The sequence below is a fragment of the Protobothrops mucrosquamatus genome, unplaced genomic scaffold (genome assembly GCF_001527695.2).
Source record: "Protobothrops mucrosquamatus isolate PMUCROS unplaced genomic scaffold, P.Mucros_1.0 scaffold966, whole genome shotgun sequence".
Taxonomy (NCBI): Eukaryota; Metazoa; Chordata; class Lepidosauria; order Squamata; family Viperidae; genus Protobothrops; species Protobothrops mucrosquamatus.
The window spans coordinates 537,152-554,439 of NW_015387209.1; the positions used below are offsets into that span (position 1 = coordinate 537,152).

The window sequence follows — 17,288 nt, forward strand, 5'->3', positions numbered from 1 at the left end:
ATTCTTCCTTCTCTGCTTTTAGATGCTTGGAAACTTATGTCTAAGAAAATGTTAAATTCTTAAATCCCAGTCACCTAGGATTCATAATAATTAAGTTTCTTTTGCCTTCAGCACCTTCTAAAGTACAAGACCATAATTATAATTTTTTTATTCATGGAAAATTAATTATTCAATTTTCTGGCAATATCTTTCCAATCTTGGTTGATCCCAAAAAGCTAAGAAGTGTAAAACCTAGTTTATAATTTGGATCAAAGCCAAGAACTGTGGGCCACTTTGCACAGTTTTTAAAATAATCTTGCAGAAGTCAGGGGCAATCTGTTTTTTATTGCTACCAAAAAAACCCTACATGGAGCTGACCTTGAAGTCACCAGGGATAGAACTTGATTCAGTGGAGATTACCTTACAGAAATTAAAATCATTTTAATTTAGGATGTGGTTGCCTCCCTAAGAGGAAAGAATGTTTTAGGTTCAGCTGGCATCTAATCTTAAACAGTGCAAAAGTAATGATTTTTGCACCTCATATTTTCTTTGACCAAACAAGATCAAGAGTTTTCTGACAGAGATATGAATGTTTCATGGGATATAAAAAAAAATCTAAATCTAAAATATGAGAAAATTACTAGGCAGCTAGTTTGGAGATTTAATTGGTAATTTAGATTGGTTAATTGCTGGATTTTTGTGTATTTTCACTTGTGAAAAAGCCTAAATTGAACAATGTCTGAAGGCTTCACTGTATTGCATTTGAAACATAGTTTTAGCTTTGAAAGCTTGATATCAGCAAGTACAGGTAGTTCTTGAGTTACCACAGCAATTGGACTGGAAATTCTATTGCTAAGTGATAAAGTCATAAAGTGTGATGTCATGTGATCACCTCACTTAGTAATGGCAGTCCCGTTTCCCGCCTTTAAGTGAAGATCTCAAGTAATTAAGAGAGGAGATCACATAACCATAACTTACAGATTTGCATAAGCAAAGTCTCTGGGGATGCCAGTAGGAAGTCACAAGTCTGGTTGGCTCTCTGGCAGATGGGCAGGTACTATGGAGGGCAGATGGGCATCTGTGAAGTTTATAAATAATAAACAGGTACAAAGCATAGTACAGTTAGTCTGGTTTGTGTGCCTCATCCTATATTAGTATGTGTATAAAATTGCCTTGAATGAGATTCAGGTTTACTGAAGAGTTATGCAAAAATTTGGAAATTTGAAAATCTTTGGCACAGTTTAAAGGAGAATCAACGTGATGTAATGGTTAAAGTGTTGAACTAGGAGCAAGGGAACCCAAGCTCTCATCTGCTCTCAGCCATGAAGGTTGACTAGGTGACTGAGGTCAGTTATTCTCTCTTAGCCCAATCTACCTTACAGGAATGTTGCTTTGAGGAAAAAAATAAGAAAAGAGAGACCACTATATGCTGCTTGAATTGTTGAATGAAATGCTGCGTATATGTCTAATAATATTAAGCAAAAGAATTGTGTAACTTTTCATCTCTTTTTTCATGATAATGTTTTAAAGTAATTATTTTAATTGTACGGCTATTTGTACAGTAGCTAGTACGGTAACTAACTAGAGTTATTAATACAGACAGCATATATATGGATATAAATAAAATAATGGTTACGTCAAAATAAGCTACACTAAAACTAATGTGCAATTTTTGCTGAATTGTTGATGTAAGTGCTTCCTGACTTTGAGAGGAATCTTACAATCTTACATATGGAAACCACAGAATTAGAGGAAGTGTGCCTGAATATCATTTGGGGATTAATAGTGAAAGAGGATTGTTACTCTCATCCAGATTGTAATCTGTTTGAAAGAAGGCGGTAATCAGTGCCCCACAAACTACAGGTAGCTTCCCAGATCTCAATTTATGGCATCTATGGCATCGTGAGATTATATAATTTCAGCAGTTTGTTTGTTTTTAAAATAGAAGTCAGGATGGGACCAAGATGCTCTCAGAAAGAAAATGACTTCTATCTCAACTATTTAAATTACCCCCAAATCAGTCCAAAATCATGCATCTGAAACTCCAGAGTAATATGGTCACATTTATGCTGTATAATTTCAGGCTGTTTTAGGGAGGGGGAGGTCTTAAGGATGGCAATGGGAACAATTTGTTTATTCCCACTTTTATTAATCTTTTAAAATAGAAGAAAAATGGTCTGTCTTTGAGAACAGTGTTTTTCAACGTTTTTCACAGATTGTACCACTTTTAGGATATGGCAATATTCGAGTACCACGAGTCGCCTAGCAAGGTGTCAAAAATTTGATGATCCCCCTCAAAAAAGAAAAAAAGTGCTAAAGTACAGGTAGTCCTCAACTTACAACAGTTCGCTTAGTGACTGTTACAATGGCACTGAAAAAGTGACTTAGGACCATTTTTCACATTTACAACCGTTGCAGCATCCCCAGGGTCACATGATTTACATGCGGTTGCTTAGCAACTGATTCATATTTATGTTGGTCGCAATGTTTCAGGGTTATGTGATCCCCTTTTGCAACCTTCTGACAAGCAAAGTCAATATGGGAAACCAGATTCACTTAACAACCGTGTTAAGTGTTACTGACTGCAGTGATTCTCTTAACAAATGTGGCAAGAAAACTCATTTAACAAATTTCTCAGTTAGCAACATAAATTTTGGGCTCAGTTGTGATTGTAGGTTGAGGACTATCTGTACACACACTTAGCACACTTTTAATGGGAAACTTGTGCCTGTTTCTTTACATTAATCTTTGCATTGTTCTATCCCCTTCTCTCCCTCTGCTTGTCTCAAAGAAGCTTCTCCGTTTCTCTTTCTCCAGCATGATGAGTGGAGAATCCAATGGTGGGTTATCTCAGCCTTCTTGCTCAGATGAGACTAAGTCAGAAATTTGCCACGCCTCCCGCTGGGCTGGACTGTACCCAGTTTTTGACTTAGTCTTCACTCAGCAGGACGCATTAATTTAGGCTCCTCTGAATTAGATTTCAAGTTGAGAACCCTGTGGAATTTCCACTCATCATTTTTTGAATTGGCTTTCCAAATTTAAAAAAACCCAAACAACTAATTTGCTTACTAAATTCTTTAGGACTACTGTTGGGGCCGTTTGCAATTCTGGCTCCCCAGAACCTCTTCAGTTGTTGCTGGGAGCCGTTTGGCCTTTCGGCTCCATCAGGCCTCCCGATCGGCTGGGAGAACTCTCCCGGAGGCGTGGGGTGTTCGCCTCAGCTGGGCGACCGCCTGATGTGATTTCGGAGGCCTCTTCTCTTTCCCTGTCATCTTTTTTTCTCTCCCTTTCCCACCAAAACCTCCTCCTTTTATATCCTCTCCTTTCTCCCCCTCCTCCTCCTTTTCTCTTTGGTGCAACTCCAGCTGACTCCTCTCCCCCAGGATATGCTTTGCTCCTGGAAACGCCAATCAGCTAGAACCCCACGTAGATCCTGGGCATTCAGCAGAGCCCTGGCAATACCACAACTCCAACTGACTCTCCCAAAGGCTTTAGCTCATCCCTCCCCCCCCCCGTTACACATTTTTTAACAGTGCTTTTCAACCTGCCGTAGGTGTACCACCTGCCAGGTGCCAAAGTACGGGTTGAAAAGCACTGCTCTAGAAGTCTGGAAAGTTGAATTGCAAAAATTGCCCATACTCGATCTAGGGATATGAGCTATAGTGGAAAAGAGTATATTGAACTAAATGGATCAGCAGTCTGATTTAGCGGAACTTATATTCTTCTGTTCTAGAAATTTTAATATATTTTAAATAGTTTAATAAAACTGCTTCTTTTCAGGAAATCAAACCTCCAGCTCACTATAACCATGGATATAATGAATCTCTTGGGCGCAAAAGCCACGTTGATGATTACAGTACATGGGATATTGTCAAAGCCACACAGTAAGTGTATTTTTTTAGTCATATAGATATTTGTTTCATGGGGAAATCAACAGTTAAGATATTAATTTTGTATTATGTAATTGTGGATTGATGTGGTAGAAACAGAGATTGTTTAGGATCAAAAGAGTCAAAAGGTAGGGAAAAATATAGTGCATGACATTGGTAATTTAGTTGTTTCCTTTTTATCTAATGCTTTTGCTTATTTGTTTCTGATTCCTTTTTTATGCTTTGAATAATGATGCTTACCCAATCGCACACTAGTCTGCTGGTGGTCAATTTCAGTGGGCTTCAATTACAGCACTGCTTAGTGCTTTGGACATTTTTGGCAGTGACCCACCAAGCCTCTTCTAGCCTTCTCTGCCAAATCTGGCACAAGTCTTTTCAAGCCACTCTCCTACTCTAGCTTTCATCAGGCCTCTTCGTAACTGAAGCTTTAGTTTTCTCTCTAGCTTGCAGCACAATTCTACTTTTCCTCAAAGAAAGATTTTCAGCTCTCTTCATTCTCTTGCTTGAACAGCAGGGGATGAGTGTGTGGGGGGTGAGTTTCCATTCTCTTTGAGCTCTAAATTCCATTCTTTTATCTTACTTCTGCTACTAGCAGAGGTAGGAGGGGTCATTTCAAAGGGGCAGACAAAGGGTGTTTCTTCTCCTGTGTTACACAACTTGTTCTTCCACAGGTGGTATAAACTGAATTAATGAAATTACACATGTTGAGAGTGCACTTTTTAAAATCAGAATTGACAAATTCTTTGTGTTTTCATTTTGAATGTATTAGAAATGTAGAAGATCTTATAAATAATGCATTGATGAAGGGTGGGGAAGGAATAGATGAAAGTAATGGCGATGAATAGTTATTATCTCCATGATTTACAGATAGTCCTCAAGCTATGACCCTAATGGAGCCTTCCCATTAGGGTCGTAAGTCTAAATTTTGTAAAATGAATTGGACTCATATTTATGACATTTTTGAAATACACTCATTAAGCGAATCAACCAGGTCACTGAATGAACGCAGATCGGACTTACTGTTTGCCTTGATTCGTTAAGTGACCTCTGCCATCCTTAAGTGAACTGAAAGGCTAGGGAATTTGCCAGGCTCCCCAGCTGGAGCCTCCAGAGGGAATGCTGCTGCCCGCCCATCAGCTGTTCTGGCCAGGTGGTCCTCCACCTCTGAACCGCAGCACCTCCAGTCAAGTGCCCAGACTTAAATTGGGATGGGAGTGAATTTGCAGGTTCCAAGTGGAGCCTCTGGAGAGAACTGCCTGCTCATCAGCTGTTCTACAAGCAGTCTATAGTAGTTCACACACTAATTCTCAAAGCAAAAGCTAACAAACAGTTGACTGCAAAGTATCTTTCTGCAAGCAATCTTAAACTATGTGTAAACAAACAGTACAGTTTTTAGGCAGCTGTTTGTATCTCAAAGACTATCTGTAATTATCTAGTTGTATCACCTCAAAAGACTAACACCCAACCACATTTTACAAAAACCAGTTAGTGCTTCCTTGTCCCCAAGTAAGTATTGTTATAACACATGAATAGGCATATGCAGCTTCATAAAATAAAATGGTTTTTGTGATAATTTTGATAATTAGTCCAATAAACATTTTTCCTGTTGTAAAAATGCAAATCTAACCTTGGTTTATATAATAAAAGTACGGCAGAAACAATAAGATTTCACCTTGGAAAAATAGGAAAGTATGTGCACTGCATTTTAAATGTAGAAGTCATTTAGAAAAAGAAAATAAGAGAGATGTCTCCCTTTTTTCTCTATTCTGTCCAGTGTTGTTCATATTCAAATATTAAGTTTGATTAATTCAGAATTACTAACTAATTAGACTTTTCTTCAAGGTATGGAATATATGATCGTTGTTGTGAGTTGGTAGAAGCAGGCTATGATGTACGGCAACCTGATAAAGAAAATGTTACGCTTCTCCATTGGGCTGCAATCAACAACAGATTGGATTTAGTGAAGTAAGTGCTACTTTTCTGCCACAATCAGTTTTTAATTTTCTTAGTACGATTTAACTCTTCTATATTTCTATCATAGTTGGATTAGGCATAAATACATTGTATAGTCATATATCTATATAAATAAAAATGTAAATGTTCGTTTGTTCAGAATCTTAAATCTCTGAAAGTTCTTCACCGATTGCTTTGAAATTTTGACACAACGTTGCATTCGAATACGCGCGTGTTTTTATATACCTACTACCTACTATTATATAGATGTCACACCTGTGACAGGTAAAAACATGCTTTTTTTTGAAAAACAGCACCATCTGTTGGACACAAGCATTGTGAAATTAAACATATTACAAACGTGCGCTTTCTCTTTTCTTTCTTTTCCATTTAACCAGACTGAGCCACAGCAACGCGTGGCCGGGTACAGCTAGTTTTAAATAATAATTAAATGATTAGCCAAAGGCTGTAAGAAAAAAATCATTCATTCATTCATTCAGATAGTGACTATTCTTTTTTACAGTGTTTGAACTACTTCCGCAATAAATAAATGATCATACTGGTTGATAAAAATATCAGTTTAAGGTTGTAACTTTTGATAGCCATTATTCAATTACTTATTCTGTAATGGTCAAAACTATAGATTGCCAACAGTTAAATTTCTATCATTTCAGACTAATAAACTCAAAAAATAGAGTAGCTGTTTCATTTTCTCACTAATAAATGCTATAATTTCCATTTTCACTTTAGTTGTTACTGAAACAATAATATGTAATGCCTTGAAAAAGCTTAATTGTTTAGTTTGAAATATAAGGAAAGCTGTATTTAAAGAACAAATGAAGCTAATTTATTGTTCATTAAAATAAATGCTTAGTATGGAAAATCAAGTCAAACTGATTAGAGACATTTGTAGACAATTGTGCCTCTGTCAGGCTAATGGCATGCATTATTTTTATGAGATATTTGAATTATTTGGTACTCTCATCTTGAGGATCACAAGAATATTTTAGAACAGAAAATAAATATAATATTTAATATATTAATACACATGTACACATTATATATATAAAATAACTAACAGTTTTGGAAATCATACATAAATCATAAAAGTTTTGCTTATAAAAGTAACCACATTTAAATGTTTCAATATGTTTAAAATCTCTCCAGTCCAGTTTAATTAAAAAATTTCAGTCTACTGCTTTTAAATACTGTCATTGATGTTCTTTTGTCAGCTGACATTACCTGCAGTTGCAGTTGAGGAAATGGTACATAAGGAATTGGAGAGAAGCCTGTCAGCTACTGTAACTCTCTATGTAGCAATAAAATGATCAAGACTGTTTTCCAGCTTTTTAATAGTCAAGAACAGGGGTCGGCAACCTGAAACACTGAAAGAGCCACTTGGACCCGTTCCCTCACAAAAGAAAAAACTCTCTCTGTGTGTGTGTGTGCGCGGAACACGGCACTTGATTGCGCGGAATACGGCACTTGATTGAAGAGGCTGGATCAGCTTCATTTTCTTCCCTCCGAGGTCGGAACCCCCAACGCCCCTCCCTGCCTTGATCCAGAAAGATTTGCGCCTTTCCCGAACCCCGAATCGGTCCCTTCCAGCGAGTTGCCAAGCCTCCCCTCCCTCCTCCTTCTCTGGCAGCTACTGTGTTTAAATTTGCTTTTTCTTGGGTGGCTACAGAGCTTCCTTCATTTTCTTTCCTTCCTAATCCTCTTCTCCCCCCCTCCCCAGCCTTCCCTACAATGCCCTTGCGCTGTGGTGTATCCTCCTCTCCCGACGGGGAGAAGGAGCTGCTGCAGCAAATCTTTTGAGGTGGCAGTAGACGGCCGCTCGGGCTCGCCTATCTCAGCCTCTTGTGGGAGGCCGGAGTTCTGCCTCCGGAGGAAGGCGAAGGGACACGGCTGCCCGTTCGCCGCCCCAGCCAGGACTGCCGCCCGGCCCAGCCCGGGGAGACACGTGGCCGGCTCGGCTTCCCAGGGAGCGATGCCCTCGCCAGCCGCCGCCCCAGCCATGACTGCCGCCCGGCCCAGCCCGGGGAGACGCATGGCCAGCTCAGCTTCCCAGGGAGCGATGCCCCCGCCGGCCCAGCCATGACTGCCGCCCGGCCCGGCCTGGGGAGACACGTGGCCAGTTGGGCTTCCCAGGGAGCGATGCCCCCGCTGTCCGCCGCCCCAGCCGGGACTGCTGCCCGGCCCGCCTGGGGAGACACATGGCCGGCTCAGCTTCCCAGGGAGCAATGCCCCCGCCGGCCCAGCCATGACTGCCACCTGGCCTGGCCTGAGGAGACACGTGGCTGGCTCGGCTTCCCAGGGAGCAATGCCCCCGCTGTCCGCCGCCTCAGCCGGGACTGCCACCCGGCCCGGCCTCGGGAGACATGTGGCCGGCTCGACTTCCCAGGGAGTGATGCCCCCACCGGCCGCCGGCCCAGCCATGATTGCCGCCCAGCCAGGGCGGACATGTGGCCGGCTCAGCTGCCCAGGGAGCGGCCCAGGGACAGCCGAGGAAGCGATGCCCCAGCTGAGACTGCCGCCTGGTACAAGTAAGCCGGGGGCGCGCCACCTGCCCTACGGCCGCTTTGCGGCAGTGCTCCATGGACTCAGCCCCCTCCCTCCCCCCGCCACTGACGCTCTGTCTCTGGCTCTGCTGCTGCTTGGCCAACGGTCGTGCCGGTTGGGCATCAGAGGAGCTGCTCTCCCTCGGGGCCGCAGTTTGCGGGAGAGCTGGCCCGCTCAGCGGAGGCTCGGGTGGGCCGCTCCCAGCGGGGATCTTGGGCCTTCCCCGCACAGCTCCCCAGCCACGGGCACCTCAGACAGGGCCAGCCCAGGAAAGGGACTTCCTGGCCACCCTTCTCCCAGGGGGCGGGGCACCCGGGCACAGGGCCAATCAGGAGCCCTTCGAGGGGGCAAGTCCGCATGAGAGAGAGAGGGGGGGAAGTGCAAGTGCCTCTCTCTCTCTCCTTGTCTCTCTCTGCAAATGGCGGAGGAGGCTCCGGAGGCTCAAAGAGCCGCATGCGGCTCCGGAGCCGCGGGTTGCCGACCCGTGGTCCAGGAGTTCATAAAGAAGTAGGAATGCTATGCATGTTGTTTGGAGGAAGCTTTTTTGTTTTATGAACATGTATAGTGCTTTCCATTCTAAGATTGCTGGGTAATTTATAACATTAAAATGTAGCATAAAACAATTAAAATGTCACTTGTTTAAAAAAGAAGAGAAACAAAAAGATTTTAAAAGCTTAAAAATCATTGGCACTGAAAAGGTTACAAATTAGGCAAATGGATTATTACAAATAAAACTCTTTTTTGGTCATTATCTCCTTTGACAGTAGGATATGAGGCAGAGAAGAACATTGAAAATAAAGTCAATTTACCTGGGTTACATGTACATTACCTTTGAAATGTTTAATGCTTCTTGAGCAGTGATTCTGCAAATTACTGTGTGGCCTCCCCACAATGAATATAGAATTTATTTAAACTTATTGGCCACCCAATTTCAGTGAACGTCTGCAGTGGAGTTGTTTCTTAGTCTTTGCTTTTTTTTTAATCTGATAAAAACTAATGGCAACAGCATGAATGAACAAGCATTTAAAATATTTTTACGAGTTAATTTCTGTATATAGTTATGTAAGTAACAGTTTTACTTTAAAAGTCAGTTTTCTCATTAGTCATTGTTTTTTGAGAACTGTGTTCGGTTGAAAGGCACTTTGATTCCCTTAATCTTTAACTGTTTAAAAGCAGTATATCATTTACTGATTAACCCAAAAATATAATGAATGTAAAACACTGTTTTATGTTTATAAAACCTCTTTTCATGTCCTGCATTTCTTGATGAAAGTGTTATCACTTTCTGACTTCCCATTATTAGATTTATATTTATTCTTTGTCTACAGATACTACATATCAAAAGGTGCTATTGTTGACCAGCTTGGAGGTGACCTGAATTCCACACCACTACATTGGGCAACTAGGTGGGAAATATTGGATATTTTCACATAATTTCATTATTATTTAATATTTATAAAACAGTTTTGCAACACTGTACTGCAAAATAAATCCAGCAAGAAAGAGTTGCTGGTTGAGCATTGAGTTTCTATAACATCTCTGTCAGACACTGAGGAAACAGATCTGCAACTTGGACTTATAGCTACTGCTTGTTGGGCAAGTATAGGCTATAGATAGGTCAGCATAAGTCACTGAGCCCTAGTGATTCATTTAACTGTGACAAAAAGATCATAAAATGGGGCAAAACTTGCTTAATAACTGCCTTGCTTAGCAACAGAAATTTTTGGCTCTCTTGTGGTCGTAAGTCTAAGACTCCCTATAATTTCAGAAGACACTGAAAATAGATGCCCCAAAGAGTAAGTATCTGCCATTTGGATTCTTCTGTTGTTGCTGAGTTTGTTTTGATTTTGGTTTGGTACATTGACATTTATTTGTTATTTTATGCATATTTAATATGGATTTTAAAAATTAGGTACTATATATTTAATAATTGTTAGGAGTCTTAGCAAATCACAGTGGATTATCAGTCAATTCAATGAATCAAGAGTTCATTATTTGCTGTTTAGTGATTTTGAAAGGACTTATCTGTACATTCACTAATACACTAAGGTTCTCGAAAAATTTTAAGAAAGCATAACAAAATATCTAGTATATTTATTAAAAGAACAAACTGCATGACTGTTGAATGTAAAATCTGAAAAGGTTCTATGTGCTCATGGAATATTTCCATGTTTCAATTGTTGTGTCAAAACTCCTGGTTGCATAAATCAGATTCCCCCCAAATTTGTGCCACCTAAATGTATTATATTGTAATTCTCATCATCTAAAAATATAATAAGCAAGCAACATTTTTGAAATTGTTACCTAGGATGATTTTGAAAACAAATGATCTTGTAAATAGATAGACTTAAATAGGTTTGTATTTCTTCTCTAGGTGAAATAATGTGCAAATAAAGGAAAAGCTACATTACAAAATTTAATGCTGTTTTTTAATGTTTTAGACAGGGTCATTTATCAATGGTTGTACAGCTTATGAAATATGGTGCAGATCCATCATTAATTGATGGAGAAGGATGTAGTTGTATTCATTTAGCAGCCCAGTTTGGACATACATCTATTGTCGCTTACCTAATAGCCAAGGGACAGGTATGTACATTTGCTTCATAACTTTAGGAGTGACAATTACATGTTCATGTGTATTTTATAATTGCATTTCTGAGATTAACATATGCAGCACTATACATAACTTCCTGGGTATAACTCTTCAAAGTCATCAGAACTTACCTCTGAATAGTTGAATATAGTACTTGTCAATTGTTTTATATTATCTAAACCAGCGGTTCTCAACCTATGGGTCGCGACCCCATTTGGGGTCGATCGACCATTTCACGAGGGTCACCAAGCAAGGCTGTCCGCCATTTTTTCCCCTTTTCCGGCGGGTGCCTTACCTCCCTTGAGCTGGGCCAGCTGGTGGTCGGCCTGCTCCGTCTCTGCCGCTTGCCAGCTACACCTCGACCGGTGCAGGGGGCGGAACCACGCATGTGCGGCGCTCCCGGGCAGGGAAAGTCCTCGACTTATGACCAGTTTAGTCCTCGACTTACGACCGGTTTAGTCCTCGACTTACGACCGGTTGGGGGTCGCGGCATTAAAAAGGTTGAGAACCACTGATCTAAACGGACTCAATTACAAATAGGGATTTAATTGGAGATAGTACTTTGTAGCCTACAGTTATTCACCCTTACAACCCACCACTGGGTTGCCGCAGCATCCTCCTGCCTCTCTCTTCCATCCCATCCTGCTGGAATCCTGCAATGCTTGGGCTTCCATCCCACACACCCATTATGTCCCACACTTACCTTCTGAAGCTTTCCAGATCTTAGGTTGTGGAAGGAGGCAGACCATGTATCCTTGGGCTATGTGGCGGCAATCTAAATGCAGCCACTGTTTTGTCCTGTCCGTTTGTGGGCAGGACAAAATGATGGACCCCAGAATTGGCTGCGTTTTGCTGCCTTAGAGAGGTCTGCACAGTGCTGCAGAAAGCTTCTGAAGCAGTTGGTAAGGCACTAGAACAAAGTAATTTGTCCCCGGGCTGTGGCAGCAACCCAAATGTGGCCACTATATTGTCTCCACCCACAAATGGACACGTTTCACCTAAAGACGGCCATAACATGCAATCCTAATGGGCAGGCTCCATTACAGTCATATCTCGAGGACTACCTGTATAAATTAATACAGGTAGACCTCAATTTATAACAGTTCATTTAGTGACCGTTCAAAGTTACAATAGCACTGAATGGCTATTTTTCATATGACTATTGCAGCATCCCCATGGTCACATGATCAAAATTCAGATGCTTCAGATGCTTGACAACTGATTCATAATTATGTCAGTTGCAGCGTCCCAGGGTCATGTAATCACCTTTTGTGACCTTATGACAAGCAAAGTCAATGGGGAAACCAGATTCACTTAATAACCATGTTACTAACTTAACAGCTGCAGTGATTCACTTAACAACTGTGGCAAGAAAAATGGGGCAAAATTCACTTAACAAATGTTTTCTCTTAGCAACAGAAATTTTGGGTTCAATTGCAGCTGTGAGGATTACCTATAATTTCATTTACAGAAATAACTGACCTAAAACAGTAGATGGTGCACTAACACCTACTACAAACTGTGATCAAATGCATGCACACAAAATTGTTTAATATAGTCTGCAAAAATATAAAACTTTCAGTCAATACCTAAAATACTTCATAATAACCTCTGCCTTACCATAGTATTATACTGTCTTAGTTTCCTTCAGAGAAGGTATCTAAATGTTTTCCATTAGTATTTTTATATCTGATTATTTTTGTTTTCCTCAGGATGTTGATATGATGGATCAAAATGGAATGACACCTTTAATGTGGGCAGCTTATAGAACACACAGGTAATTTTCTTATTTAACTTTAAATCTGTGGGTCGTTATTTTTAACATTCAAGTAGCTTATACATAGCATGAAATGTTAGAATTTTATATTCTTAAGTATGATTTGAATGAAATGGTTCATACCTCACATGTACTTCTACTGTCCATTAAGATAGTTCAACCAAGCTAGCAAACGAGCCACTTCAGTTTCCAGAAAAAATATTGCCAATAGGGTCACATAACAAAATTTGAAAGCCAGTCAAAGCAGTTTTCATACTCAACATAATTAAGGTGACATTTCTATGATTTTTTCCCCCTATACCTGGTTATGCTACCTCTAGTCTCCATGAGCTGATACATCTATTTTACATCATTCTTGTTTTCTCCTCTGCGGTCTCTTGATATTTGATATTCTATCACATTGCTAGAGCAACAGGATCTTTTTTCATGTTTTCCTAGAAACCTGAAAAAGTAATTCTGCTTTAATCAGTAGCTGAGAAATACATAAGGATTGACAACTACTTTCAAATTATTTTGAAACTATGCACAATTCTATTTATAGAAGATATACTGCATAATGTCATCCGCATTATTATATTGATAATACTCAGCTCTTGCTCCTTATTATCCAGTTCCAAGGAAATATTCAATAGCTTGGACATCATTGAACTCTAATGACTAAACAAGGAAAAGAACATGAAATTAAATCCAGACAACATGGCAATCCTATTGATAAATACCAAAATAGACTATGGGATTAAGGAAATGAAGAATTAATGTCACTGTTCAGCCCAGATTTGGCAATATACAGTGATAATCAGATCAATGAAAAACTGTACTTCTCCACTGTAATTGTATTCTCAGAACGGCTAAGAAAAGTGACTGCTTGCCCCTACATCATGTTTGGAAGGCTCTTTGCAGATAAAATTCCTGACATTTGATCCAGATTCAACAGCTTTTGGACAGTCTAGTGCCATGACTAGAGCAAAATTTTGTAAGATCATTTGAGACCTTTTTGAATGTGAACTCTGAGAAAGAGGATAAAACTCTCAATAACATGAGATTAGCTTCCACTAAAACGAGTCCATGCCCTGCTTGGATCTTTCAAGATGGGTGTGTGTGTGTAGCTTGATTCAGGGAAGAGATAAGTACTTCTTTTGTGAAGGATGTTATATAGTTATCCTCAAAGAATTCAGTGTGCATTTCTGCTTAAGAGTCCATCTCTTGATATAGTCTGCTATAATTTCCATTCAATTTCTAGTCTCCCTTTTTAGGGAAGTTTATGGAGAAGATGATAGGACTTCAATTACAAAGATTGCTAGATAAAACAGATTATCTTGATCTCTTCCAGTCATGTTTCAGAGCTTGACTGAGATTATATTGGTTCTTCTAGTGCAGGGGTAGGCAACCTTGGCTCTTTTATGACTCGTGGACTTCAACTCCCAGAATTCCTGAGCCAGCTATGCTGAAGGGAAAGGGAGAGGTTTCCAAGCTGAGCCATGTGGCCCAGGAATTCTGGGAGTTGAAGTCCACAAGTCAAAAAAGAGCCAAGGTTGCCTACCCCTGCTCTAGTGTATATGGCATTTGCTGGCATCATTAAACCTCTTGGATTCATTTGATACATATTTGGTAATGACCATGATATCTTTCAGGGCTGCTTCTGAAAGTTGGGTTCTGCTTTGATGGTTCTGCTTCTTCATGCAGGGACAGTTCCAGTGAAGGGAAGTTGTTGTGATTGTCACTAGTAATAAATCACTCATTTGTATTTTAATTAATTCAGAAACTAACCTGATCCAGTCTGAAAGAATATATATTCTTTCTCCAAGGAATTTGTATCTAAATAAACATAATGTCTTAGTTTATATAATGTTTTTGTTAATTTTCCAGTGTGGATCCTACTCGGTTGCTGCTTACTTTTAATGTTTCGGTGAATTTGGGAGACAAATATCACAAGAATACAGCACTACACTGGGCAGTTCTAGCAGGAAATACTACAGTGATTAGTCTACTGTTAGAGGCTGGAGCTAATGTTGATGCCCAAAATATCAAGGTAAGTCTGTCTTCATGTAGTAGAAATTTCATATTTTGTTGGTTATTTTTTAATAAGAATAAGATTCAATTCCAACACATACATTCAGTAAAAAGTCTCTTTTGCATTACAGATACTTTTGGCTCTTTCCACATACCCAATGCCTGGTGTTCATTTTGCTTTTCAACTGTTTAACTCTTTATGCATATTCTCTCTATCCCTTTGCTGTGGTCATCATTTACTATTTATTTGGTTTTTTTTCTTTGAGTTACCTTGTTTCTTGTATTATACAAGCTTAGCCCCATATCTTCTAGGACACTTTCATCTTCTGTGACTGTCTAACTTGTATTTAATACCATTGCTTTTTCTGTGGCATGATTTCCAGTCTTATGAAATCAGTGCTAAAGAGTATATAAATGCTTCATTAAAATCTCCTTTGACTTAACATTTTCTACTGCCCATTCCACCACTGATTTATTATTTTATGAAATATTTAGAGATCCCCAATATTTTGGGGGTGATTAACATATTTGGAATTTTGAAAGCATGTACTGATATTGTCACAAAATTGCTACCATGATAAGTATGGCCAGTTATAAAATCCTCTTTTTCTACAAGGCAAACTAATGGGCCTGGTTTCCTTTGCCCAAAGATGTCAGCTTTACATTTCAGCTACATTTAATGTAGCTATTTTTTTCTGGATAGGTGCCTACTCTTTCAAACGAAGCACTGAGCTGCAAACAGCAATAATTTCATTCTCTAAGAATATATTTGGAAATACTGTAATTACAGACACACTGTTTGGATCCATGAAAATAAAGTATTCATATATTTATTAAAGAAAAAGCAAAGTGCCCTGTAACATCTTAGAAACTTCTTAATATTGTTATTAACATAAGCTTTTGTGGGACAATATTCACTTTGTTGGATTGTTTTTCATCAGACTTTGTAACATCATTCTAGCTAATGTTTAAGGTCCTGTGAGATACTAGTTTTGTTGTTAATTTTGTTAATTGCAAAAGCCTAATAAAGCTATGGATAAATTTATCTAAAAATAGCTTCCATAGTCTGGAACATCTTTGCTTTCTCTTCATTAAATGGCAAGCAGCAGTTGGCCATGAGCTATTTATATGTTTTGTTTTTGAAAACTGCAAAGTAACGAATAGATGAAAAATCCTATAAAGAATTTTGTGGAACCTTAAAAATGAATACAGATACTATAACCTATATTTTCATCATTTGTTTTCAGTGAAAAATGAATATAAGGCACAGAAGCTTGGGATATAATAAATTAATATTTACAAAGCACAGTTTTTCTTGTGCTTTTGCTACAGCAGGCTGACACATCCAGATATATAGTTACTTGTCTATAATTTATGGAAGAGGGAGAGATAACGCAAAAAGGCCTGCAATGTCTGGACAGTGACAATTCTAGAGGAAAAAAATAGTTAATTTTTCTTCAATGTATATTTATAAAAAGAAAAGGGAATAAAAATATTATTCAGATTTGAGCTGAATACTCTCACATGAGATATTATAAATAAAAGAGATCTTTTTCAGAGTTTACAGAAGTGTCCCTTCAAAGACATATTGGATATTTGCTTTCTTTATAGCTGAATGCTAAATATTGTCTCCCAGTCAATAAAAGAAATTATGTTTCTGTGTCTTGTGCTGACTCAGAGTTAAAAGCCAGAAGCTCTTTGTGCCTTTTGTAGTTGAAATACTCAAGCACATGTTCCAAATCATATGCATTCCTTATTTTTTTCTGGTTTTCCCCCCTATTTTCTTTAATTAACCCAGGGGAATGGGGAATGGGGAATGAGTAATGGAAGACGACTTATTACATCTTCTTCACTGTAATCTGGCATGATGGATGATTTACTTTCAACCACCTGTGTTTGTGTTTTAATACTAGAAACTGTCTTTTAGAAAGCTGGTTTCGAGTAATGTAAATGTATCTTATATAAGGGTGTTAGGTAATGAACTTAGGTTCAAATTTGTCCTCAACTATGGAAGCTTACATAATTCTTTGGCTCAATCACTGTCTTATCCCATAGATATTGTACATTGCCTTAGTGCAGACATGTCAAACACAAGGCCCGGGGGCCTGATGTGACCCGCGAAGTGATTTCATGTGGCGCGCGAAGCCATCTTGGAAACAGTGAGGGAACAGCCCCCGCTGCCTTAGCCCTGGCCCAGGCCAGCTGGGAGAGAATGTACAATTTTGTGGTGGCCACCTATGCTGAAACACATTCAGTCTTAGCTCCACAAGGCTGTCTAGAAACAGTGAGGAACCAGCCCCTGTTGCGTCGACCCCGCCCCCTGGGTGTGTTGTGGCTCCGTCCTGTGGGTCCCTCTCATCAGAGGAGGAAGGCTCTGAACATGAAGGAGAGGAGATGGCCAGGCCTCCCTCTCCAGGACCTTCCCCTCTGGTGCGGCCTTCGGTGCCTTCCGACGGAGAGGAGATTGGCCAGGAGCCCGGTGCTTCTGGGATTGGCCAGGAGCCCGGTGCTTCTGGGATTGGCC

The 17,288-nt window shown here is 39.7% G+C and overlaps 1 protein-coding gene across 1 annotated transcript in view; it reads left to right on the top strand.

Moving 5' to 3' along the window:
- ZDHHC17 (zinc finger DHHC-type containing 17) overlaps nt 1–17,288 on the top strand; it is a 50,264-nt gene that overhangs the window by 4,521 nt on the left and 28,455 nt on the right. Inside the window, exons 2-7 of the mRNA XM_015819683.1 lie at nt 3,760–3,863; nt 5,712–5,834; nt 9,713–9,790; nt 10,826–10,970; nt 12,690–12,754; nt 14,621–14,783. Of these exons, the coding sequence (XP_015675169.1) occupies nt 3,760–3,863; nt 5,712–5,834; nt 9,713–9,790; nt 10,826–10,970; nt 12,690–12,754; nt 14,621–14,783 (678 nt within the window). The remainder of the gene's footprint in view (nt 1–3,759; nt 3,864–5,711; nt 5,835–9,712; nt 9,791–10,825; nt 10,971–12,689; nt 12,755–14,620; nt 14,784–17,288) is intronic.